The following is a 27036-nucleotide window of genomic DNA, read 5'->3' on the forward strand; positions in this document are numbered from 1 at the left end:
GAGTAACTGTGACAATGTCCTCTCAGCAAATTCCAGCAGGGCTGATCTCAATATTAAACAAACAAAAGCCCCCAAAGTGACAGGCCAGGTTTTCTAGATGACTTTTACTTCACGTTAAATATTTTCCTTCACTAGATAAGAAATACAAATATATTGTATGTACTGTGAATGTGAATAAACCCTGAGAAATGATAAGTACCTTTCGGTGCGGTGACACTACAGCTAGCAACCTACAAACCCAATCCAATCAAGCTGAAAGAAGGAATTTACTGTCAATGGATCTGATGTCACAGATGACATTCCAGAGGGGGTCTCCAGGGAGTGTGCTGTGAAATACACAGTGCTGGTTGAGGGGCCAACAGGGAAGCACAGGATAAAATGGAGATTAATGTAAATGTTTTCATTGCCACAGAGAAGGCAGATGGAATGAACAGTGAGAAGACACAATTGGGAAGGGGCTAATTAACACTATCTGTGGAAAGCATCTCCTCCCTTCACGCAGCACTACAATTATAAAATTGTGTTGAAAGGGATCTGAAAGACATCTAGTTACAAACCCCCTACAATGGGCAGGAACACCTTCCACTAGGTTAGGCTGCCCAAAGTAACATCCAGCCTGGCCTTGAATGGCTCCAGGAATGGAGCATCCAGTTTCCCTGGGCAAATTTTTTCTGGCGTCTCACCCCTCTCTGAGTTAAGAATTTATTCCTAATGTCTAATCTAAATTTAATCTCTCTCCCACACCAACACTGGTGGTTCACACAGCCCCATCTCTAAAGGTCCCTCTGCCAAGGTCCCTCTGGATGACATCCCTTCTCTCCAGCATGTTAACTGCATCACAGAGCTTACCAGCATTCTGTCTTATCCCAGTTCTCACAGAAAATGAAGGAAAACAAAGGGAACTAAGTGTGGCACTGTACTCCCCACTCGTGCTCACAGAAACAGCATTGGTTTAGAGAACACATCCTGCTCCTCTGATTTGATGCATCTTCACTTGTCCTCACTCTTCTGCTGAGAAGCAGTTCAATTTTGTTTTCACTGTCAAAAACTAGAGTGAATAGCAGCTCTGAGGTACCATTAACTTCTTTGCTAAGACCTATCTATGGTCTTTGTGACACACAAATATTGAAGTTAGTTTTGGTGGGAAGCAGAACCTTGGTTTCATTAAAAAAAAAACATACAGGATATCAATTTTAATGCTGTCAACACAATTAAACAAAGTAGACTATCATCCTTCATGAAGTTCTTTCAAGGGAATAAAAAATGTAAAAATCACCACTCTTTAGGAGCACAAAATTAAAGATGCCAAACGTGAATTGCACAAAATTATTACATTAAAGTAAATAAAATGTTGTCAAAAGACTTTTTTAAAAACGTTTTCCACAAAAGGAGCCATTGCAATTAATACTAATTGATACTAAATAACAGTTATAGTAGCGGAGAATTCTATTTACATAAGAGACCAAATTTCAAGTTAAATCTATATGCAGCTGCTTCTTACTGAACTTGTAAAATACACCACTCATTTACTTAGGGTGATGATAAGCAGTGCTTGGGAGACAATACTTATACAAAATGCCTTTCAAAATAACTATGGTGAAAAATATCACTTCACTAACAAAATAAATGTAATGTCTAGGAAATAATTTGGTTCAGAGAATTAAATGCAATCAGTGTATTTTACTAAAAACCTGGCACACTAATATAGAAAATACTTGGGCTTTTCTATCTTTGACAGCTGGAAGTGGCCCTGGTCACTGTCAGGAAACACCTTGCTTGGAACAAGTAACACAGTTACAGAGCAGACTATTCAAATACAGCGCAGTCACCTTAGGTCTGCCAACAAACTTTTTTCATTTACTGCATTCTTCAGCATTACTTAATTATATAAAATTATATGAAGTACACATCACACTGGAACAGAATTGTTGTAAAGCCTTGTTGGCCCTATTTTCTATACTCCTACAGCAACATTTCCTGAAATCTTAAGCGATAGAACAAAAGAAAACAGAGCAATGCATTCTTGAAGGATGACAAGAGCCAATTGATGCGAGGCATTAGATTGAAGTCAGTCATAATATGGTTAGATTGTTCTCCAATTAATAACACAAACTGTCAAGTCTAATTTCCTAACAATTTAGGAGTTCTGCCAGACCACAAAAGAAAAGGCGATATTCAAAGTGTCTGTGCCAACATTTCAGTCTTGCCTGTGGACTGCAATAAAGGTCAGTGGTAAAGCTAACAAAAAATGAAGCCAACTCTCCATATATTTTGCCTTCTAACTTGTCAGAAAGAGCTCTGCCTGACAGCTTACGCTTTCAAGTACTTTTGTTTATATGTATGTTTGTTTATGTGCACGTGTGTAAACTTTACTGAACAACTTTTTAAAGCAACTATCTCAGCCAACTTATTAAAGCTAAGCTATCTCAGAAAGAAGAATAACAGCCACAAATCTCATCTACATTTCAACAAGCTCTAACTTACATGGATAACAATGAATGCTTCCAGGTAGATTGTCAGTGCTGATGCTCAAAGGGATCAAAATAACTCACTATACAAGCAACTACACTTCAACTTCTTGAGATCTCTACTTGCTGTAATTTCTTTTTAACTATCTCTTTAAGCCTAAGCACAGATATTGAGAAGGAGCAACGAGTAAAGAACAACACACAGAAAAGTTAAAGTGTTTTTTCCTTCCAGTAACCATTTTTCTCGCCAAAGTAGGTCTGTGCATAAAATGTAACAGAAACTATTAGTTGTTCATAATGGCTTCCAATGCTTGAATATGTTTTGCAGAAACCTGGTTCATATACAGTTCTATTTAATAACAAAACTAACTAAGAAAAACAATTGAAGTTTCCTAGACTGTTTTCAGCTTGCAATTAAGTTTTCTTTGGACAACATAAGCTCAGCAATTCTCTAGCACAGGCTTCGAAGAATGCAGCAGGCACCATAATATGTAATAAACTCCAAATACAACCATTCACTATCTACACAATCATGAAACCTCTAGACCGATTAAGATAACATTTACTTTGCTATGGCTTCACATTCCTCTGTTCTGCATGTATCATCCTTAGTTGATGAGCACATTTCGTCAGACATGCTCTCAGTATCTGTGAACCTACTGCAGAACTTTGTTCTTTTCATTATGAAACAAATTATTTATGCTACAAATAGCAAAAAATTACCTGAGGCTCTCAGGAGGCTCTCTGGCACTATATTCTGAAGTTAATTTAAATTTACATGTTTTCAGGCAGTGCTGTGCCACAATCTTTACAGAGCAGGACATAAAGAAACATTTGTCCTGTAACCACATTTTCCCCATCTGCATGAACATGTTTTCATCATAATCTCTCTCAAAGGAGTGTGCTGCATTCATTCAAAAAACAACCTTAATTCAGAACAGTCCCATCCCTCTGTTTTTCTTTTCTCTCTCTCTCTCTCTCTTTTTTTTTTTATTCTAAGCTGTTAAAAATAAGAATAAAATCTCTCCAGAGAAATAGGTAAAAGCTGGAAATAACTAATGTCTGTGCACGCTGTCACAATGAGAAAATTACATATTCTGCCTACATCTGTGTTTTCTAATACTAGGCTTAAAACGAAAACAGATATGAAATGTGTTGTATAAATGATTATTTTCCAGGTGAGTATTTTGGTAGGTGAGTACCAACCAAAAAAAAAACCAAAGTAAAACTCTTATACTGAAAGAAATATAAGTAAATATGTTTATATACATATATATATATATACACACACATGGAAAAATTAATATACATGTATACACACAGCCTTATAAACATTTGCCAAACAATGCATAATGCAATTTCTTACCACCTACTGAGTGATGCCTAGCCTGTCCTTGTGCATTGCTTCCTCCCCTTGCCAACTCTCTGCAGTTTTACAGTTTTATCACCTGTCATAAAGTAAGGAACATCTCCTCAGCCTGTTTAGGTCAGCTGTCCTCATTCTGTCCCCTCTCAGCATCTTGTGCCCACCCTACTGGCAGGACAGCATGAGAAGCAAAGAAACAGAAACACCCCTGGCTCTGTGCAGTACTGCTCAGCAGCAACCGAAACATCAGAGCATTATCAACCCTGTTCTTCACCTAAAGCCAAATTGCAGCATCATATCAGACAACATGAAGAAAATCAGCTCTGTCTCAGCTGAAACCAGGACAGAGGGGAGACACCTGAAGTCATATTCACAGGTGATGACAACACTACCCGAAATACCACAGGTACCAATTCTATTTCTTTGAGAAGAAAAGCTTCTGCATTTCAGAAAAAGACTAACGGGAACAATTTATTCACATCCTGTTAGTCAATATTTGATCCATAGGTGGCTTTATGCAGTTTGTGTGCTTTAAATACAATCAGATTAGTTCAAGTGTGGATTTACTGAATCTTTCTGAAAATTCCTGAATAAATACAAAATCATTACATTTCCTAAAGCTGGTTTTTCTATGCTGCTTTGTATCACTGTCTTGAAGAGCACCACACACCGTACATCACTTCTTTAAACACACTCTGTAGAATTAAAGTGCCTTGTGCATTTATAAACATCTTCAACTTACAGAAAGAAAACGGAAAGACAGCAGAAAAAGTCAGAACTGTCAGCAGCACAAACCAATTCTGGATCTCCAGTGTAACATTTGATTAAAAACTGCATCATGAAACACAAAATTCACAGGCAAGGAATTTCAAAAAGTCTTGAAAGCAGATCTACCCAAAAGGATGGCTAATTTTTTTTAGCCCCATACCAGAAGTGTCGCATGCCTGACACAGCTACGTTGCATGGAGCAGTAGTACCAGGAGTATAATTTGTGTGACAAGCCACATGATGCTGTTTTTTGCAGAGGCATGTTGGGGGCGCAGTTGCCTCTACATACAGTTTGTTCCAAAATAACAGGAGATCGAAGACACTTCAGAATCCATCTGAACAGTTTTGTCTGCCTCTTTGCCTTGCCTGTTTCTCATCAGTTTAAGTAGCAACAAATACTCAAGATTCAAAATTGAAAATGGGAGAATGTTCCAGTGAAATACAGGGTACTGACACAAGAGAAGGTAATTTTTCAATTGACAAGCATTCCTTAAATACTAGACATTTTACCAAACTAACTTGACATTAACAAAAATCCGTAAGTTCTCCAAGCTTCTTACAGCTTCCATTTTTCTTATCAACAAAGTGCAAAGGAACACAGAATAGTATAACCAAAACTGCTTCTTGGAAAACCTAACTTTATGGTATACTGAGTACTTACTGTAGCAATACTGCATATGCTGAATATTCATTTTGATATCAGAAGTTAGATAACAGTTCTAACTAGCAGTTAAATAACAGAAGAAACTGATTGCACTGAACAATATTAGAATACTGTAGATTTTTTTCCCAAACAAGCAAACAAAAGAAAAACTGAAAGCTCCAAACTCAAGACCTTATACCTTTTTCTTTCCTCAAAAGTGGCCTGCATCACTTGGACACCAGGAACTTCAAATACACTACAGCTTATTTTGTGTTTGTCATCACAAAATGAATTCACAGGATCATGGCCTGAGTTGAAAGGACCACAATGATCATTTAGTTTCAACCCCCCTGCTATGTGCCGGGTCACCAACCACTAAAGAATTCCAAAGAAACCAACGCATTTGGAAAGTTGACGATAACTCTCTGGAGATGCAAGTGTCTAAGATTTAAGTGCATCTAAACTGCATGAGGAATCATTTACCAAAATTTATTTGGGTTAGAAGCATAAGTCTCTGGTTTGGAAGCTGGCAAAAAAAGAGTAGTTTGGTGATACTGAAGATCTGGAACTGTGTTATACTTTCCCTAATTGGTTGAAACTGTATGAATCATTTCTTGTTAAATGGCTAATAGTTAAGCATTCTATAGACTTTGTGTTCTTCTGTCAAAAGCTCTATTTTTACTCAAAAGATTTATGGAAGTATGCCCAGTAAAGCATGGCTCTGGTTACAGAAAACAAGTTAGAAAATTCCACAGCACAAACGTATCTCTGCAACATGGGACAAACGTCACTCGTTTTTTACAGAGAAAACATTTTATGTACTTCAGCAGGATAAAATTTTTAATCCTTAAACAGCTTTAGAAGCCCAGATACTTAACTACTTTTCATCTTCCAGGAGCTTACAATGTGGTACTACAGGTCACACATTCAAAAGCACCAGGTGATCTTTAAATAACTTCTGCAGATCAGGCTCAAATTTTTTGCAGGGTAAAGACTTATTATAGTACCTTACTATACTATCAAATTAGTGTTTGCTACCACTAACCAAAGGGATCAGTTTGCTCTGATCAGTACTTATGTCAGTAACCACTGACAAAAGAAACAATCATATTTCAAGGAACTGTATGTGGCTGTACCCTCCATTGTGCAACATACACAGCAAAGGGCTAAAAACAGCTGTTGTGCCTATGTTCCCAGTATGTTCTTCCCTACAAAGCACTTTTCCTGTCTATAAACATTAAAAAGTACCCTTCCTCTCACACTCCAACTTTACGCAGGGTTTTCAGCAGCCTTCTTGTATCCACAGAGCGCACATACAGCTGTAACGTGCAGTGCACAATGAAGCTAGGGAAATGCCAACACACAGGTAACAGCAAGCAGTTAATTTAAAATTAAATGTAGTTTCTACAACAACCAGAGTCATTGAATTCAATGAAAGAAAGGAGTCACTGTAAATGTTTTTAAAAGATGTTTGATGATCCAGGTATCTGGAAGTTTACTATATGATGGGACTGTGAGAAGTGAAAGGGGACAAAACTCTATTTTTCTTAAGTTAAATGTGGTGACACAAAAACAGCCTGCTGAATGTCATAACAATCTTTGGAAACTAATACAGCTCATGTTAACAAACAGACTCTGTCTCCTCAATCTCTTAAACTGTTTTGATGACTGAAAGGCAATGGTAATTTTTGCCAACACCTTAGGCATTTAGACACAAAGAAGAAATAAATTCCATTTATACCATAACAGAAATGTTAATGTAATTTGCATGCCAGTTTCTATTTAGAAGAAGGATTTTAGGCAGTTACATATCATTCCACAGACACAGGAATGTAAAATTTTGATAATGTTTCCTCAAGTTGTCCAACACTTAAAATCCAGTACTTTTCCCCCATATAGTTCCTGCAATCTGCATATTCTCCATCCTACACGCTGGTATCATGACTTGAACATAGGTACTACTGAATAATTTGACAGATAAGCCTTCTATAATGTTGAAAATCCAGTGCCTTTGGCCCTGCAAGATCTAATATGAGATGAATTATCACTGTATACTTACCTGTCAGAGCAGATAATGAAAAAAACAGTGTGTTGGCTATTCTGAGCTACCTCCTTTATTGCTGACAACCTATTTTGCAGTAGCAAAGTTTCAAAATTCCTACATCATAGAATGCACAGTGCAACAATTCTAAACAGATTCTAGCTTGAAATTAAGGCTCAGAAACTAAACTAGGAATGAGGGGTCACAAACGCCTTCTGAAAGTTGATGAATCTGGAATTAATCCTGAAACTATCACAAAGAGAAGAATCTGAACCTGGTTTTCAGCATTGGAACAAAATGCCTTAACAACTCGGCCATTAAAATTGCTGTGTCTTACTTTATCTCTAATAAAGTGTCAGTTGCTAGACAGCATCATTTCTCCACCTCTCCAGAGTAAAATATTTTCTCATTTTCCCCTTTCTCTTGATGTGCTTACGTGCTTTTGATAAAGTCTAATCAGAACTGGATGTCTGTGTCCTTTAGAGTGACACTGTGTCTTTTGCGATGCAGCAAGTAAATATGTGACAGAAACAGGAATGCTGACCTAGTGTCTGTCTTGTTTAAGTGACAGGAGTAACTAGGACTTCAAGAACATAAATCAGCTGAATGAGACTTCAGTTGAATTACTGTGTACATAACTAGAGCCGAGCAGGCATCATGGTTACCACAGCTCAGCTGATGACCAAAAGGTATAGCCTCCTGTCAGGACTGAATAGCTTTTAAAACACAAACATCCTTTTTTTTTTTCCCCTACAACACGGGTTCACTATGTTAATTTACTCTATGTAGAATTTTGTAATAAAAAGCATAATAAAAGTGTCACCATCTTGTGAAAAAAACGTTTTACAACACTGAATACACTATTCTTTCTTAATGTAGCAAAAAGTTTACCTTCAAATTATACATGGAGTACAAGGATATACAAATACCGGAGGTATAACAGAAAACTGGAGCTATTAGTATTGTGCAAGACTAGTTTCTCCAAGTAAAATAAACATTTTGAAGCATGTACCACTCTACCTGATCAGCTGTTGTGACATCAGAAAGTACAGCATCTGGAGGTCTCTTGGGTGGATTGACTGTTACCTAAAGCAAAAGTTGTCAGATCAATATTTCATCACAAGAAGTCTTTTAGCAGAATTACAGTTAAAAATGTGGAGACAAAATAGCATTTACAAAGCTGTTAGGGTTTCTCCCAACCTTTCTTCAAGGACAACAAGGAGGAAAATATTAACATTAGAAAAATAAGTTTAAAAACCAGCCTTTGCAATGACAGTGAACATAAGGCACCAGATTTGCCTAATTAACGCTAAGCCAATCAATTATTACAATCAGTATTACATTGTCTCCAAACTATTCAAAAAGATCAAACAAAAATTACATTAAAAATGAGCTGTCTCATGCAACAGGAGTATTTTGCAATGTAGATATGAAAGCGAAGCTTTTAAAATTATATCCAATACAAAAAATTGACTCCCTCGCTTACAAACTACGTTGCTTTCAGTCTTTCAGTAGCTATTTCCTTCTGTCTTTACAAATACATGCTGGACATGAAACCACACAGCATTCTAAGCAATAGAATACTGCATACTGGTATAGAGTTACAAAAATTCTCTATGACTGATACAGGTTTATGTAAAAAATATTTAAAAAAAAAAAACAAAAAAAACCAAAAAAACCAAACAAACAAAAAAACCCAAAAATTAAAAAAAGAAAAACAAACAAACAAACAAACAAAGAACATTTGCTACTGTACTACAAATGTACAAAAAAGGTGTGAATCAGTGAAAATGCTGAGCTTACAATAGCCCATGTTGAACTGACTTATTACTGTAGCGCCTCAAGGCTCTAATTCACAGTAACAACATGCTGTCAGAGCTGGCACTACCCTTCCACATAGCAATAAAGGAAAGAGAAGTTATACATCAGAAATCCGAGCAGTTACTGCATGCATTTGGACATGCACACTGTGTGTTCATGTGACATTCATCACTTGCTAACTCTCCCCCAGAATGCAGGAGGACCACAACAGCAGAAGTGAGAAATAAAAATGTTTCTGTGCTCTTAGGTTTTCCAAAACTCTCTCATATGGACACAGATTTATGAAGAGCTACACCTAGAGTTTTCTTGAAGATACTGCAAGTTGAGACCCAATACTCAGCATTTTAGCAAGCTTTTTTCCAAAGCCATGTATTGAAGCATTAAAATGTGATCAACTACTAGCACAAACTTAACATATGAAAAAAATATATACTAAACGAAACATAAGCACCCTCTGTATATATAAACATAATATTGCCACTAGAGATCAGTTATTTTCAAATGTAAACAGCCCCCTCAACTACCTTGCCCCTCCCAAATAAAATAAAAAGAATTTCTGAAGTGGAGGAAAATAATACACTGCAGTGGTAAACTGATGAAACATGGCACTATGGATTCCAAATCGATGTTATAAACTTGAGACAGAAATTGAAGTGGGGTCAGTACAGCAAAATTGGTACAGGGTTAAAATCACACACAGAAAAAAGATTGTTATGTATCTAGATGGCATAATCCCTACAGCTCAGCAGCAGGCCTCCAGGCAAAGTCTCAACTTCCTTCTTGTCACTGACATCGCTGCTCATGCTAAAACAAGAACAGCCAAAAAATTATGATCTTAAGTTATGCGTGAGAGGTAAAACTCCGAAATTCTACTTTTACAAATAAAAGACACTTTACTGCTCTTGTTCAGATCTCAGAGGTTTTAAAAAGTTGCTGAGATCAAAAGTAAATTGAGAAGACTATCGAGGCTAACTTTTGTGACGAAACATACATTTTTTTCTCAGTCTGTTTACTGAGTGTCATTGACAGTAATTAAATATGAGGGCTGCTCTGATTGTAATGTCTCCTATTTTATTATGTCAGCCCTCAACATTAGAGGTGGATGTTGATGGTACTGCAGTAGAGGTTGAATCAATATTCTGTGCTGTTATTCCTGTGTGCCAGATGGCAGCAGAAGGGCAGTTGGATAGAATGGATAGTTGGATCAAATCTAGATACTTCAGGTTACAGCCTGCTAGACTGCCAACTTCAATAGATCCTCTTCTAAAAGACCTAATATGAATCCATTTGAGGAGCCTCCTGTCCATGTTATAAATTTCATATTAATTTCAGTTTCATTGAAAGACATTATTTTCTAATGCCAAGCCCATAAGTGACTGCAAGTTATTATAAATACTGTCAACATGAAATGGTATCCTTATTAATTACACAACAAAATGTTCGTGTAATACTTGCTATTAACATACCATAGAATTAGTTAGACACAGAGAAGCAAACAGCCCCTCACAAATTTAGAGCAGCACAGAATATGGAAATACCAGTTCCCAAAACTTCTATTTTTGCTTTTTCATTTACTTACTACTACAGCAATGCAACTTACTTCTGATTCTAAAAAATTTACATTTTAAATTTAAAAAAAAGAGAATTGCCGTCCTGTACTCACTTAATACATTTTGTATTTGTAATTTCAAATATTTTATTGTAGGAATATCTAACCAGTACCATGCTGAGGTTCACTTTGCTCTCTAATTGTAAGAACATATGCATTGACTGTCCAGGTTCTGAACAGTACCTTTTTCACAGGTTCTTACTGCCTTCGTTTCACTGTGAGGGTGGTTTAACACTAGGACAGGCTTCCCAGAGGGGCAGCTGGTGCCTCATGCCTGCCAGTGTTCAAGAGGTATTTGAATAATGTGTTGAATAATACACTTCAACTTAGTTAGGCCTGCAGAGCTCAAGCAGCGGGATGTGATCTCTAAGGTATCTTCCAATTGAGCTATTCTATTCTGTACTATCCCTTCCTAGTTGAAATAGCAAGTATTTTCTTGAGAATGACAGAATTATTAATTTTTTTTTCTTAATATGAATCTGCTTTAACTTACCTTGGCCTTTTCTGATGTTCGTTTTCCACCAAATCCTCCAGCTCCAACAAAAAACACAGTGAACTGGTTGTAGCACACTAGTTCCTTTCCACAATAGGTATTCACTGAAAAAACAAGAAAAGAGAATGGCTGTATAATGTACATTTTTTTCATATAACTAACGTGTTGGTACAAGAGAATAGTTTAGCTTTACATATGCCATAGCTCTGTTAAACAAGTTAAGGAAATAAAATACAGTGGTTACACTCTCATATTGCATTATTGTGAATCACTTCTTGGCTAGTGAAAACTGATCAGCTGTTTTGATATTATCTTGAATTTTATCTATATGGAAGCACTAAAATTTAAAAATGAACTATCAAAATGCTGATGACATTTAAGGTGTTAAAAACGCCTCACTGCAATTAGTATTTATTTCAGCATCTCACACTGCATTAGCAATTTACTTAATAGGATAGTCTTAAGGTATAAAATATGAGTTATTAAAAGCTATTAAGAATCCCTAGCGTGAAAAGTATGCTAGCAACTCACACAATAATGTAATACCAATCTACATTAAATGGTGCATTAAAAGAGTTTGCATGCAAGTTTTACTTTAAGGTCACTCATTCCTGAACCTAAACATCTCCCACTGAATCATTAAAACTCAGGTTCCTATTTCCAGTTCATGCATGCTCTGCTTCCTCACACTTCAGACTGAAATTTACCATATTGACAGTAATGCCCAATTTCATTTCTAGAAGGAATTTAAATGCACGTTTATAAAGAAATAACCATTACAAAATAACCATCATAAATAATCCAAAAGAAGTCAAGGCCAGGGTGGATGGGGCCCTGGGCTGTTTGATCTGGTGAATGGCAAGTAGGGTGTTGGAACTGGACAGGCTTTAAGGTCCCTTCTACCCTAAGCCATTCTATGATTCCAAGTTAGTCTAATAAGGAAGCAAAACACAACAAGAAGGACCAGAAGGACAGAAACACCTTTATAAAATTTTATCAGTAGACCAGGAAAATAAAAACTTAAGAGTGATTAGAGATTCACGGACTACTAATCTATTCCTGTAGTCTAATTCCCCAAGGGATCATGGTATATCACGCCTAAAGATTTCAAAATTCAGGAAATATCCACTTAGCAACTCCCAGCAATGTTCAGATCCCTTGACCCAAGGGATCTGGGTCAAGGGATACAAGAGGAAGGAAAGTTTTGGAGACACGTGTTCTGTTGTTGAAAAGCAGCAGAATCTAAAACGGCTGCCTTCAGACAGGACTAACTTCTCTTATTAAATAACTTTTTTCAGTTTGCACAATGCATTATTTCCCTTGCACAGACAGAAAGCAAACCTCTGAAATCTTCTTCCAAAACACAGTGTTCTTAAATTCAATACCTTGACTGCCTAACAGTGACATTATCTACATAGCTATCAGTAATTAGCTCATTTCTCAGCTCTCATTAACATATAAGAAGGTTAAAGTAAGATTTTATTGTGGAAAGTCTGGCAGTTACTGTTACAGCTAATTAAACACTGAGCCTGTGAAATTTTAGTACACCTCCCTAGAAAATTATGAACCTTCTCACCATCTATAAGCAAGACTGCTCCAGAACCTTTGTCAAGTAGATCAGCAATAGTTGAAACAGATGTTAGTTCTCCTGTAAGAGAATAAGAACGTACACATATTTTAGAATCATAAGGTTTTGCTTCAAGAATGCGTACAGATCACTAGTTAATATCTAATTACAGTCATAGAAATTTGAAGAGAATCATATGATTCCATATGAGTAATAGATCAGCATGCGCTGCATTTTCAAACAGATTTTACTATTTCAAACATTAGGCATGACTTTCCTGTGTATACATCGGGAACATAATATCAGAGCTCCAAAACATTAAGTTTCTTATTTCCTTCAACAGTACAATAGTTTGCCTTTCTTCTCCCCCAGTTCTTGTAATAAGTATAGATATATTAAAAACAAAAAAATAAATTAAAAAATTGAAACACAGCTTCCCTCTTCCTAATTTTAACACGACTATAAGAAAAGTTGACATGATCACAAGCAAATCAGCAACACAAAAGGACTGACCTGAGGTTGGTAATGGTTTATACAGTTCCAGGTACTGCTCACCATGAAGCATCTATGAAGAGAGAGGCAATGTTACAATAAAAATATGCTCCATACTCTGTTGCTCCTCATTCCCCCAAATCCTTAATGGCAAGGAAATCAATATTTTAGAATGTGATGAATTATGTGGTGTTTTTTGTTGTTTTAACTCAAGATTCATGTCCAACAGCAAGTATTTTCAAAATGATATTTAAGCTTTTTTTTTTTTTTTTTTTTCTCCATACCATTTCAGGAAGATTCAGTTCACGTAAGTGAAGTAAATTAGTTATTTCTTATGAAGAGCAAATACAAACCACTGAATTTTCCTCTTCTAAAACAGACTTGCTAGTATTACAAATGTGCTCATTAAATTCAATTTATAGTTACAAAAAGCACAAACAAAATTAGATACTTAGCTCTTCCATACCTTTGCAAGATCCATATCTAGTCCTGGAATAGAAGGAATACCATCAAACATTGAAGTCTGAGCTGGAATGACTCCAAAGGTAGGCAAACAGCAGAAATCCTCACTTCCTTCAAATAGAAATTTCATGTGATCTGGATCCTTAGTTGACATTCCCACACCAAGAGCATACAGAATAGGCTCCAAGTGAGTGTATTTATACACATGAGTAGTCAACTTCCGGCCAATAAGGCTTGTCTGAAAATCAGAAATCAGTGTAAAATAAAACTTCCTAACACTTAGTAATGCACTTGCACTCTTTCTATAATTCTCTTTTCAAGAAAAAATCCACATTTGAGAGTTTTTTTATAAAAGTATAGTTCCACGTAAAGGTGGAGATACTGTATCACATTAGTATTTTTGTTCCACTACAAGCAGCCCTACCATAACTGCCTTACTGCAAGCAGTTTACATTGTAATTTCAAATGGCTCTGTGCCCAGCAATGTCCAAGAGCTTTTTTTAAAGACAAACTGTCAATGAAGTAGTATTAATAAAATTGAAAAGAGGAAAAATTAGCTGTATTTTAAAAAGGAGAAGTAAAAATGTACTGCTTAGTTTATGTCCTCTCCCTCCAGCTTCCTCACAGGGAGCAGAGTAGCAGGCACCAATCTCTGCTCCCTGGTGACAGTGCAGGGATATGAGAGAACACCACAGAGTCGCACCACAGGACTGTCCAGTTGGGTGTTAGGAAAAGCTCCTTCACCAGAGGGTGGTGAGCATGGAAAAGGCTTCCCAGAGCAGTCAGTGGTCACTGCCCCACACTGCCAGAGGTTAAGTGTGAAGATAATACTCACAGACATAGTGTTTTAATGATGGGTGGTCCCATATGGGACAGCAGTTCTACTCAATGACCCTTGCAGGTCTCTTCCATCTTGGAATATTTGGTGGTTCTTATTTGAATCTAACTGTCAAACAAAATTTACAAGTACTTGCATTGTACATTATTCAGTCAATTTAGCCTCAAGTTTTCCTATCAGTGATAAGAAAAATAAAGAGTGGAGTTCACTACAGTTTCTTACTCTGCTCCTTCACATCTTTTGTTCTGTGGACAGTAAGCTAGAATAGAAACTAATGACTAGCAAAACAAGTGTTTATGCCTGAGGTTTTCACAGCTAGGTTTAAGCTGTGGTTTAAGTACAGAGCTACTCACCGTGTCAACTGCTGAAGAGACCATTGATCTCGAATTTGTGGAATTCATAGATATACTTCCTTGTGACTCTATCTGACTTAACGCATCATTCAGCACACTTATAGATTCTAGAGAATTAAAAAAAACAACACACATTTTAAATCAGACATAAATGCGATATTCTGATTACACACACAACACACCAGCAAATAAGATATAGCTTCTCAATTCATTTTTAAACACAAGTATACACCTGCAAATTGACCGCAGTGCTGTTTTCTACAGACATTTACACAATGACTGATGGCAAATGGTGTCTACACACATGTAGTGGTTTTAGTCTCAAACAGCAAATGAGCAACATGTAGCTACTTTGTTCACTCCCTTTCTCAGAAGGAAAGGAGAGCTGGTGGTGAGATAAGGACAGGTTACAATGTAGAGCAAAGGCTGCTTATGCAAGCAAAGTGAAACAAGAAATTTATTCACTACCTCTCATCAGCAAGCAGATATTCAACCATTTTGAGAAAATCAGAGTTCACTGAGTGAACAAAAATACTATCTAATACTGAGTGGCAAATACTATCACTTCAGACATCACCCCTGCTCTTCCCACCTACATTGCTCCCTTTCTCCACCTTCAATTTATGACATCCCTGTAGCCAGTTCAGGTCAGCAGTCCTGGTTCTGTCCCTCCCTGCTTTTCATGCACCTGCAGCCCCTCACTTGAGAAGTCTCTGTGCCAAGACAGAACTAAAAACTAAAATATTGGTGTGTCATCATCACTGTTTTCACTGCAAACCCAAAATACAGCGCAATATGAGCCTCTGCAAAAAACAAACAAACAAAAAAAACCCTCTATTTCAGATAAGAACAAGACAACCTGCTCCATCAGGTCTGCTCTGTGTAATCAGCTACAAGACTTGGTGTCTGAAATACCACCAACAATAAATACTGAACAACAGTACTCAAAAGATATTAGGAATTATTTTTCAGCTGTCTCAAAAGTAAGCATCTGAAAGTTAGTACTGTTTGTATTTGCCATAAAGGTAAGAGATCACATCTCCTGACGGCTAATTTCTTTCCTAAATGATCATACAAACAAACAAGAACAAAACAAAACCACAAAAAAAAACCAAAAAAAACCCTTTAAACTAATGGCAAGGTTACAAAAAAGATGATGCATGGAATTCGGCTCTGGTAAAGGCAAAGCATCAAAAAGCTTGCCTCTCTTTGTTCATCATAACTTAGTATGGCTAAATGATATTTTTCCTGCGATTACTACAATATGAAGCATATCATTCTGAATGCAATCACACAGCATGTGTGGGACAACCAGGGGATCAGGCCTTGCCATCAAACCAGTTTCCTTCTATGATCAAGTAATCTGGCTGGTGGATGAGAGAAAGGTGTGGATATACTTTACCTAGTCTGTAGGGTCTGCCTTTGACCCCGTCTCCCTGTGTATGTTCTGGGAGAAGTCCATGGCTTGGACAAGCATAGCCTTTGCTGGGTAAAAAAAAACTGACTGGAGGTCCGGGCCCAGAGAGTGGTGGTGAATGGAGGTAAATCCAGATGGCAACCAGACACAAGTGATCTGCATCAGGAGTCAGTATTGGAGCCAGCTGTGTTTAGTACCTTTATTGATGATCTGGATGAGGGTATTGAGTGAACCCTCACTAAGCTCACAGATAACATCATGCAGGGTGGAAGTGTTGATTTGTCTGAGGGTAAGAAGGCCCAACAGAGGAATCTGTACAGGCTGGACTGACAGCCTGGGGTCAATGGATGAAGTTCAAGAGGACCACGTATCAGATCCTGCACTTTGGTCACAGTAACCCCATGTCTGCAGAGTAGCTGGAAAGGTGTGTGGAATAAATAGATATGGGAGTGTTAGCCAACAGCCAGTTGAACATGTGCCAATTGCTTGTTCAGATGGCCAAGAAGACCTATGAGATCTTGGTTTGTATCAGAAGCAGTGCAGTAAGCAAGAACAAGGACATAAAAATCCTGGTAAGTGCACCTTTAGTACTGTGTTCAGTTTTGGGCCCCTTCTTTAAGAAAGATATCCAGGCCCTGAAGCATGTTTGAGGGTAATGTAATTGGTGAAGGGCTGGGAGCAAAAGCCTTACGAAAAGTGGCTGAGGCAGCTGGGTTTGTTTTGTCTGAGGAAGAGGAGGCTCAGAGAAGCCTTCCTGGCTCTCTGCAACTACCTAAAAGGAGTCTGTAGTGAAGTGGAGGTTGGCCGTGTTTTCCAGGTAGTTAGTGATATAATGAGAGGTAAAGGCCTTAAGTTGCATCCAGAGAGGTTTGGGTTGGACATTAAGAAAAAAGAGTCTTCTCAGAAAATTCTCAGAAAAATTCCTACAGCATCAGAACAGGCTGCCCACTGAAATAGTGGAGTCACTGTCCCTGGAGGAGTTCAATAAATGTGTAGATGTGGCATTCAGGGGCATGGTTTAGTGGGTGGTGGTAATGAGTTGACAGTTGCACTAGATGATCTTAGTGATTTTATCCAACCTTATACAATTTTATAACATAGAAGTTTCCCAGTCAAAAACCCATCTATATTACTTTTGTCTTCCAGAGACTGCTAGAGTAGCATGAAACTGAAGTGGCTCAACATATTATTTCATTTCAGTCTCCACTGAAATTCCATTGCTTGGCATAACAAGCTGGACTAGTACCTACAGCATTAGATTTACAGTGAAATTCTAGCAGTTGATCAGATATCAGTCCTTTGTGTGAGGCAGGGTTACGCCTTAATAGCTACAGTGAATTAGACTTTTGCAATAACAAGTACAAAGGTTATGATTAGGTACATTGTTATGAGCTAACAGCTGGCCAGAAATGGAAGATAACAAATGAACTGATAAGTCAGGTTTTCACACAAGTACAAACTTGACTTTTCAGTAATCTTCAAACTGTCCTGATGAACATTCATTTTGAGCACTGAAGTAAAATAGGGAAAAAGGAACTGCAGAGTGTTATGCCTTCTATGTGTTTTAGATTCATTTGCTCTAGAGAACAGCCCTTTAAATGTATCAGCTGGTGAGAATACTCAAGCACCTAGACAGCCTATAAGAAAATCAAAAAACTCATGTAAATATAAGAGCATTCTAAAGACGTCCAAAATGCGAGATTTAGCTAAAATGGCTCTTCTCTTCACAACAGTGGTAAAACAGTGAGAAGAAAAAAACTGCCTCATAAGAGTGGCAGAGAATTCAACACACATAATCTGTTGTTTTTCTAAAAAACAACTAAAACTACTAATTTGTGCAACACATGCTGCACTATTTTGTACGTAGCATACAATCTGCAACACAAATTGTCTTTCACCTGACTCACAGCAGAGTTTAATCTTTGCCACTACATAACAGAAAGAAAATGACCAGCAGTAGCAGAAAGAGCCAACACGCCAACGTGCAATCTTGTGTGCACTGTTACCTGCTACAGGTGACCACACATTCAGAAGCTTCTGTACCATATCTAAGACAGTTTTCTACTTACACATAGGAGTCCCCGACCTCTATGAGCCAGGTGAAAATGAGTCTGATCAATAATTTTCTAGCACAAGCTAAGCCATGTCACACTATTTTGCAGCTGTTGCTGCCTGAGAGCATTGCACAGAGCTGCTTACAGTGGCTTGCCTGACATACAGGAAAGTGGAAAGTCACTGTAACTTAGTTCTATGTCCCAACTCCAGGAACCTAAGTACGCTCTGCTTACTTACTTGAATGACTTCTGAGCTTGCTCTGAATTGGTAAAATAAGCTATAAATACGACTTTAGTTTATCTGTTAGTAAGATAACATCATCATCCAAATCAGGAAAAAGCTCTGACACAAGACACTGCAGATTCACTGCTGCCTTAGAGGCAGTGACACCTTCACTGTATATAGTCATGTTTCAACATCAGTAAAGAGAACGTGGGAAAATCAGCAAAACTAATTCTTCCATTTCTTTGTCTTCCTAATGGCTTTATTTTCATACTGCTTGAAGTATAGAACTATAAGCATGATCTAGCTAAACAACAAATGACTGCTGGATAGACTGAGTTCTAAGATGCATAATATATTACATATGGAGTTCTTAAATTTATCTAAGAGAAAGGCCTTCCCTTATGCTTAAAAAAAATTAGAAAATTAATCCCAATATTTTGTTATTATGGTCTTTACAGATGCGAGAGAAATTATCTTTCAAAACAAACAACAAGCAAACACAAAACTCTGCTAGTTTTTATAATCCACAAGGAATTAAGATTCAAACCGATATGGGTAACATGCCCAAATTTGAACTAAGATTAGCATCTCTTACTATTAGACTTTTCCTAGTACGTTACAGGCAAATATTTTCTCTACTTAGTATTTTTTCTTTATAATTATACATAATGGTTAGTATGATTGCTCTTCCCAGCATCAAATTACTTAACTCTTCTGAGAGAGCTTTTAATGTGCATATAATAGGTATTGTAACTTCATTATTAAAGCACATACCCATATCTAACAGTTGAATGCCTTCAAAGAAAAAAAAGGTGAAATACTGACAGTATGAAGAACTTTTAATATAGAACTGAACATTAAAGTCTATTCAGACAAATTTTTTTTACAGAGACAGATAGACAATGAAGACACAGTTTGGAATTTGAAAGCAAAGTAAGGATGGTAACAAAAAAGATCAGAGTCATTTTGGCATAATACAGATGCAAGAGCAGGAAGGAAGATAAGGAAAATAGCAGAAAAAAAAAAAAAAAGAAGCAGCAGCATTGGAAGACACTGGTAAGGGGGCTGATGCTGTTCATCAGCTGAAATCAATATGAAAAACTTCTTCACTGTATATACCACTGATTATACCAACCAGAGAGCTTTTTCGTATGGAAAAGCCTACCATAAACAAAGATTCCAGAACTGAAAAGAATGTATGAGCTCTCCACTATACTGCTTACTACCTGTATTAGTGTCCAATCAAATAATACATTAACTCAAATCTGTTTGTGATATATATAATGTCAGTAACATCACATACTTAGAAAACTGTCTCAATAAGACAAGCAAGAACACAAAAGCTTACTTCAAAAGATCTTACGACACTGAAACAGTAAATGATTAATATTACATTTTCACAAGAGAATTAATCAGTTTTATAGAGAATGTGAAGCGTCAGTAGATGCACGTAAAGAAGTATTCACTTCAAAGCTTGCTTGCTCTAACCATAGAGACTATTACAATTTCCTTTACCTTGGATACTTCTTGGTTTGCTGGCATTATTGAAGTCACAGACCTTCTCCCATTTATCTCTCACTGCCTCAGGAGTCATTGGCTGATCCTTTCCTCTGACAATAGCACCCAAGGATCGCTCCCAGCGCACTAATTAGGAGAGTAGAAACAGAAGACAGTGATGAGAGAGCTAAAGCTGGTTGTCATGGTATAAAGCAAAAACTCATTTAGTCTAACTTTACAGTATAATTTAAGCCTGGAATAAGAAGACTCACTGTTTTTTGTTAATATTTAGAACGTAACAGCAGTGATCTTAAATTTTATTAAAGCCAACAACGGGCTGCTTGTTCGAAATATTAGTTTTAGAATTTTGTCTAGTGAAACATGGCTAGTGTGCATCTACACTCTTTTCTGACATGATCTTTTTTAAATGTTTGGCTTGTTAGAGATTTTCTGAAAGCCTTGTAAAACTGTATAGAAAATGCAAAAGTTATATATGAAAAATGTTAATGCCAATAGCTAATAACAGTCCCTGCAGCCTTATTTTAATACTGCAATTAGAGATAAATTGTTAAGGCTAATGTGAAATCATTTCTGGGAATATATAGATTCATTGGATCACAACAAACCAAGAGTTAAAAGTTATTTAAGTAGATTTCTAATTACCACTAATCAGCTCAAAGTATTTCAGAACATTTTCTTAAATTACCAGTTTCCCCCATGTACTGTGTAATTTTTAGCTTCCACTTGAAATAAACAATTCCTTCAGATTGCTAATAAAAAATGGTTTAAAGCAGAAACTTACTGCAAAAGTTTGTACACATTTCTTGTCAAATAAAAAAAACAAAACCAATCTTGCAACAAAAAGTACTCACATTTTCCAATCCATCCTGCTCCCACCTGCCAAAAGAAAAAAGAAAAAATAATCATCAGCTTATCATATCACTACGCGATTTTTCATAATGTAGAAAAACAGAAGTATTCCTCAAAACAAACTGAACATAATAAAAATTTCTAAACTACCCCTAATAGCATTTAGCAGTTTAAACAATGGAATATAAGCAATTTAAAGAACAAGATAACAGTTTCCATTCAATTTAAGAGCTAGCAGTTTGATGATAATACTTATAATGTAATCCATAACTAATTCATCCTTCCTGCCAATCGATTTGTATGTTTGAATGATTTTTAAAAATACAAACTTTGTTGCGAAGTGGCTGCTTTACAATCTTTTCAAACACACGAGGTTACAATAAGAATTTTAGCAATTGATCAGCAATAAAGTGGGCACTCTCCAGAATTTGACAATGTTGCTATTGACACATATATCAGCAGCAGCACCTCTTGTTCTGTGTTTAGTATGGATCATCTTACTGGACAATTTAGTTTTAGTAAAAAAGTTATCACTACACAAGCAAATGACTTATTTTCAGCTGGCAAGGTGGTAGGAAGGAGGAGCTAATAAATAAATAAATAAATAAAAATGAAAAATTACCTCAAAAAGACTGCCATTCTCCATACAGCTCTCATGGCAAAGCCAAAGAACTAAAGGAGCAACATACTCTGGTTTGAATGCATCAACGAGATCTAGAACAAATTAGAGAAAGGGAAATCGTAAAACAGAAATACTGTATGATTTCACCAAGACTGTCTTTACTTAACACCTTCTGATGAATGGAAGAGACAAAGAAAATTTAGTCAACAGTATTCTGCTAAACAAAACTAAACACTCGAAGATTCACTGCAACATTCATCCTGCAACACAGAGTGTTTGCCTCTACACCACACCATAGTGGTTCAGAGCTGGACAGATAAAAAGCCATCTAAATGCTGTGAGCACTAACCCCCAGTCTGCAAAGCCAGAAACCTTCCTAAATTTCCAGTTGACCAGCAATCTGAAACAAGGACTGGTCATCCAGATGTAAACCTGACAGAAATGTACCTGAGCAATTGCAATTTCTTCTTGATTTATAACTTACAGATAGTGAGAATGCTTGCAACTGCTATTGGAGAAAAAATTCATTTCAAAATGCCAAAATCTCTCAGTGAGATATTGGGAAATACCACTCCTACTAATTTTACATATCTTTTTCTATTATTATTATTATTACTATTTTTTACATGGCCATCTAGCACAAGAGAAAACAATCTGAAAACTGAGAAATTGTCAAAGACCAAAACTGGTTATCCAGGCAGCTATAACCACATATTTGATCCACTTTATGAAAATGAGGAGTTGGAAAAGTCTGGTATTACCTACACTTCTTTAAGAACACAATGAAGTAACACAAGTTCATTTTTATAAGTTTATACACAACATACAATATAATATATGCTTATGTACAAACTCTTTGCTATCTTATTTTGAAAACTTAATAATTTTGCTGGCTTTGAACTGTCTACAACTAGGTAAAGGAACCAGGGGGGTGAAATAAGCTGATATGAAGACGTTCTGGGAACAATTTCTTTTTCAGAGAGGTTTTTTTTCCGTCAAATTCTTTTTGCTTCTCCAGTCATTTCCAAAGTGTTTATATTAAATTTACACTTTACACACAGCTGTCTTCCACAACATACTCTACTAGTGACTTCTCAGATGCAGTGTTTTGTTAAAACCTGTTCAAGCATTCAAAGTTGTGCAATACAGAAAAATGTTATTAGGTAACTCAGTTCGTTATCACTAATGTTGATCATGAAACAAAGGGGTACACACGTGACACGTTGTGCAAAAACATGGCATCTGTAAATCACACAATTGGAAGTACACACAGCCTATGTGTACATGTGATTCCACAACAATTTAAATAAACAAGTATTCCTACTATTTAAGAAAGTCTTGGAAAAGAATATAACTACAAAGCCTTAAAACATGGAATTGCTTTTGTAAATTAGTAGGCTGACCATTCAAAGACAACAATAAGAACTGAATTAGCAATTTCTTAAGAGCAAGCAATTTGCTTTTTCTAGTAAGAAAGTTAGACATGCTTCAATCCACTGAAAAATGTTTAAACACCTTAAATAATTCACCTTGTGGCATGACAGTCTGGGTCAGTCTGGATCCAGCAGTAGGTGCAATGGTGTTGCAGTGGATGTTATACTTTCGGCCTTCAATTGCAATCGTGTTTGACAGACCCAAAAGACCAAGTTTTGCAGCACTGTAGTTGGCCTGACCAAAGTTTCCATATATTCCAGCAGCTGAAGAAGTCATAATTATTCTTAGGGGAATGAGAAAAAGTAATTACATTATTTCATCTTATTCAATTCTTGACAGCAAAATGAAAGTGTGGAAATAAGAATCAAAATATATATATATTTTTTTAACAGGAAACAAGGCACCTTTTTAATGTTTGACTGATGGGGAACACTGGACATCTTGAGTTATCAAAGCAGCAAACAACTAATAAAGTTGAGTTATATTACTAAACTAGAATATATGGACTCATACAATAGATGATGATGTAGAAAGAGGTAGATTCTTCTCGCCTCGCCGTCCCTTAACTTTACTTCAGAGATGACCAAACTGCTCAGAAAACACTTTTAAAACAGCTGCAGTTTATGCAAGGATTGCCCCAATAGTAGTGGCTTATTTTATTACATTGGCCCATGATGTCAGAGGTGGATGCTGGTGACATGGAAGTAGAGGCTGAAATTTCCCACTAATATTCCATTACATGCTGTTGCCATGCAACAGATTGCAGCAGAGGGGCACACTGACACAATGGCATCTGACATGGAAGTGCACATGAAGCAGAAGTGTGTCACTGAATTCCTCCATGTGGAAAAAAACGGCACCCGCTGACATTCACTGACGCTCTCTGAATGTTTATGCACACCAACCAGTGGCTGTCAGTGAAGTGAGGTGGTGGGTGGTTCATTTCAGCAGTGGTGACAGCAGGTCTTCTGCTGATGCAGGCTTTCATGAGCACTACACGCAGACTCTCATTCACTGCTGGCAAAAATGCTAAATCTGGTGACTATATTGAAAAACAGCGTTCTGTAGCTAAGAATATGCCCTATCGAGTTACTGTTTCTGCACTCCTCATTTCCGTTGTCATTTCCACTTTCCATTACTTTCTATTATTAGAATCACTTCTACATTACTGTAAACATGCTGAATATCTGAGATCAAGTCATTTGCCTCACTGGCAGCAACCTACTGTTTTTAATCTAAATAGAGATTACAAGTATTAACTTTACAAGTATTAGCTCAGTACTATCCAGATGAATAAAAGCTACAAAATCTATACAACACAGGCGTTTTGCAGATGGCACAAGGAAGGCTAAGACTTGCTTGGAATTAATCTGGCAAGGGAGGTCAAGGGCAACAACTGGACAGTTGGACTGGATGATCACATATGATTCTAAGAAAGCCTTCTTTAAGTATATTAACAGCAAAAGGAAGACTTTTAGGAAAGAGAAAAGGGAAAATGCAGGACCTCTGCTGAATGAAGTGGGTGCTCTAGTAACTGAGCCCACCAAGAAGGTGAAGTAACTGAACACCTTCTTTGCTTCATCCTTCACTGCTGAGACTGGCCCTCAGGAATTGCAGACCATGGGGGAGAGAGAGGGAGTCTGGAAAAGGGGAGACATTCCCTTCATCAAAAAAGATCTGGTCAGAGACTGTCTAGGCAAATTTGATGCACACAAATCCATGGGTCCCCAACAGGTGCACCTTTAAGTGCTGACAGAGCTGGGAGAAGTGATTTCCAAGACATTCTCTGTCATCTTTGAAAAATCACGGAGAATGGGAGAAGTGCCTGAAAGCTGGAGGAGAGCCTGTGACACTGCAGTCTTCAGAAAGGGCAAGGAGGAGGAATTAGGAAACTACAGGCCAGTCAGCCTTATCTCCATCCTTGGGAATCTGAAAGAACTGATTATTCTGAACATCACCTCCAAGCAAGTGGAAGAAAAGAGTAGAAGGACCTCCCTGAATTGCAGTAACGTGCACCTAATGTACAATTCTAATGAGTCCTAATGAAATAAAATCATATTTGTACGCTCCTATAGCTCTTGTCTGGGATATCTTCATCTATGTGGAAAGAAACTGTAAAGACAGCAGAGAGGGAAGCAGAAAGGAAAGAATTTTCCTATTGGGACAGACTTTATTTCATTTCGGTGACAGTGAAAGAAAAGGATGCAAAAAATCCTTCACTTTCATGACATGCATCGCTCCTCTACTTCTTAGTGGGGGTAAAAAAAAAAGACACATAAAGTCTTACCTGCCAAATTTCTGATTTTTCATATGATTCCATGCAGCTCGAGTGACCAGGAATGATCCCCTCAAATGAATTCTATGAATTATATCTAGGAACAAATTAATGACAATGTAATAAATCCATAATTTAATCTATATATTAGAAATACAAAATTTGTTTTTTTCCTCATTACAAAACAGCACCCTCATCTCAAATTGTGTGTAGTATAATTGAGCATTTGCTGACCATGCTTTGCTTTCCTCCTCTTGGATGGAATCTCTTGTACAGAATTCACAAGCGTTCAGAATGCCTGCACTTGAAATAGCTCTAAAGAAGCTAGGACATTTTTAAAGAACACTGCTTGACATTCTGTCACTACCTACTGCCTCACTAGAAGTTTCTCATGACCTTCTGTCCTTTGGAACATCAGTTTTCTTACTTCCGTCATTAGTTTTGGGTTTCCTAAGCCTGTTCAGCATGCAGTCAGCACTGACGCTAGGAATGATNTACACATCTCCTTTTCACTTTTCATTCAGAAAATAGGAGTGGCAGCTAGAGCCCTTCTTCTCTTTCCAAAATTCATCCATCTATCATGCCTCCCAGATCTGGTTTACAAGCCAAACACAAGGCAACAGAACACAATTAACTGACCACTAAACTTTCAAGGCAAACATAATTGTTTGATCTGGCAAAGACAGACTTTTCCCTCCTCCCTTCCTCCATATCTAAGTAGGGAGGATGTACCTTCCATCTTCAACACATTAAGTACATTTCAAAGTTTATTAACTCACCCCAGTCTTCATCGCTTATCCGAACAAATGAACGGTCTCTTAGAATTCTAGAAAACATCATTAAGAGAACGAAAATGTAAAAATGAAATAGTGTTTGTAAAAAGTGACATGACACAGTCATACAGGCAGTATCTTCAGGTTCACTTACCCAGCATTGTTTATAACAATATCTGCAAAAAAGAAAATATAACTGAGTGCACTGACAAAATATAACCTTACTTTCATCATTCTCCAATTCAAAAATAAAACAACAACAAACAACCAACCACATACAGAAAAGTTAAAAACTGTACACATGTCACATTCTATTCCATAGCACCGCTTCTAGTTAGAAAACAATAATTAAGAAAAGACAAAATACTTGAGTATCAGCAAGTCTCAGCATAACAACAAAATAGCTTTACAGAGGAAAAGCTGCGAAGACTTGGCTAATTGAGCGACACAGCCATCCAGCTCAGTTTTACAGCTTCCTTGATATTCTACAGTGCTCCAAACATCACAGTTTGTACCACCATCTTTGTCATAGTAATCTCAAATGAAAGTTAGAAGCACCACAAAGCTGCACAGCCACAATTTGGATCAAAAGCAACTTTTGATCAAGTATTTAATTTTGCTCTGGGCTTTGATCATATAAATGTTAGCCATTTAAGAATGGGCTAAAATTACATAAACATCACAAGTAAACAGTGGCAACCACATGCAAAACAGGATCTTTACTTGCTAAAAAAAATACTTCAATACTTTTAATTTCTCTTGAAGCACTGTGATCTTCACATAGGCAAAGGAGCTTCCAATAGATGACAGAGCCCCTCTGATTCTTAAGCTCAGGTATTTATTCAGTGTTATGCAGCTATAACTGATAGGCGACGTACTTCGAGACAGAAACTATTGATCGTTACTTAAGTACAGAAATTCTGCAGGACAGGGAAACATGAATCCTA

At 37.0% G+C, this 27036-nt stretch overlaps 1 protein-coding gene across 2 annotated transcripts in view; it reads right to left on the reverse strand.

Annotated features, from left to right (window-relative positions):
• Positions 1–27036, reverse strand: part of HSD17B4 (hydroxysteroid 17-beta dehydrogenase 4) — a 51731-nt gene that overhangs the window by 17987 nt on the left and 6708 nt on the right. For both annotated transcript variants that reach the window (XM_015849994.2, XM_015849993.2), the window contains exons 5-17: positions 26244–26265; positions 26096–26142; positions 25329–25413; positions 23137–23324; positions 21608–21699; positions 20988–21012; positions 20134–20262; positions 14922–15028; positions 13735–13968; positions 13290–13341; positions 12786–12857; positions 11210–11313; positions 8307–8372 (exon numbers count right to left, since the gene is read on the reverse strand). In XM_015849994.2, coding sequence (XP_015705480.2) covers positions 8307–8372; positions 11210–11313; positions 12786–12857; positions 13290–13341; positions 13735–13968; positions 14922–15028; positions 20134–20262; positions 20988–21012; positions 21608–21699; positions 23137–23324; positions 25329–25413; positions 26096–26142; positions 26244–26265 — 1223 coding nt within the window. The remainder of the gene's footprint in view (positions 1–8306; positions 8373–11209; positions 11314–12785; positions 12858–13289; positions 13342–13734; positions 13969–14921; positions 15029–20133; positions 20263–20987; positions 21013–21607; positions 21700–23136; positions 23325–25328; positions 25414–26095; positions 26143–26243; positions 26266–27036) is intronic.

Source organism: Coturnix japonica, chromosome Z (assembly GCF_001577835.2).
Source record: "Coturnix japonica isolate 7356 chromosome Z, Coturnix japonica 2.1, whole genome shotgun sequence".
NCBI classification, from domain to species: domain Eukaryota; kingdom Metazoa; phylum Chordata; class Aves; order Galliformes; family Phasianidae; genus Coturnix; species Coturnix japonica.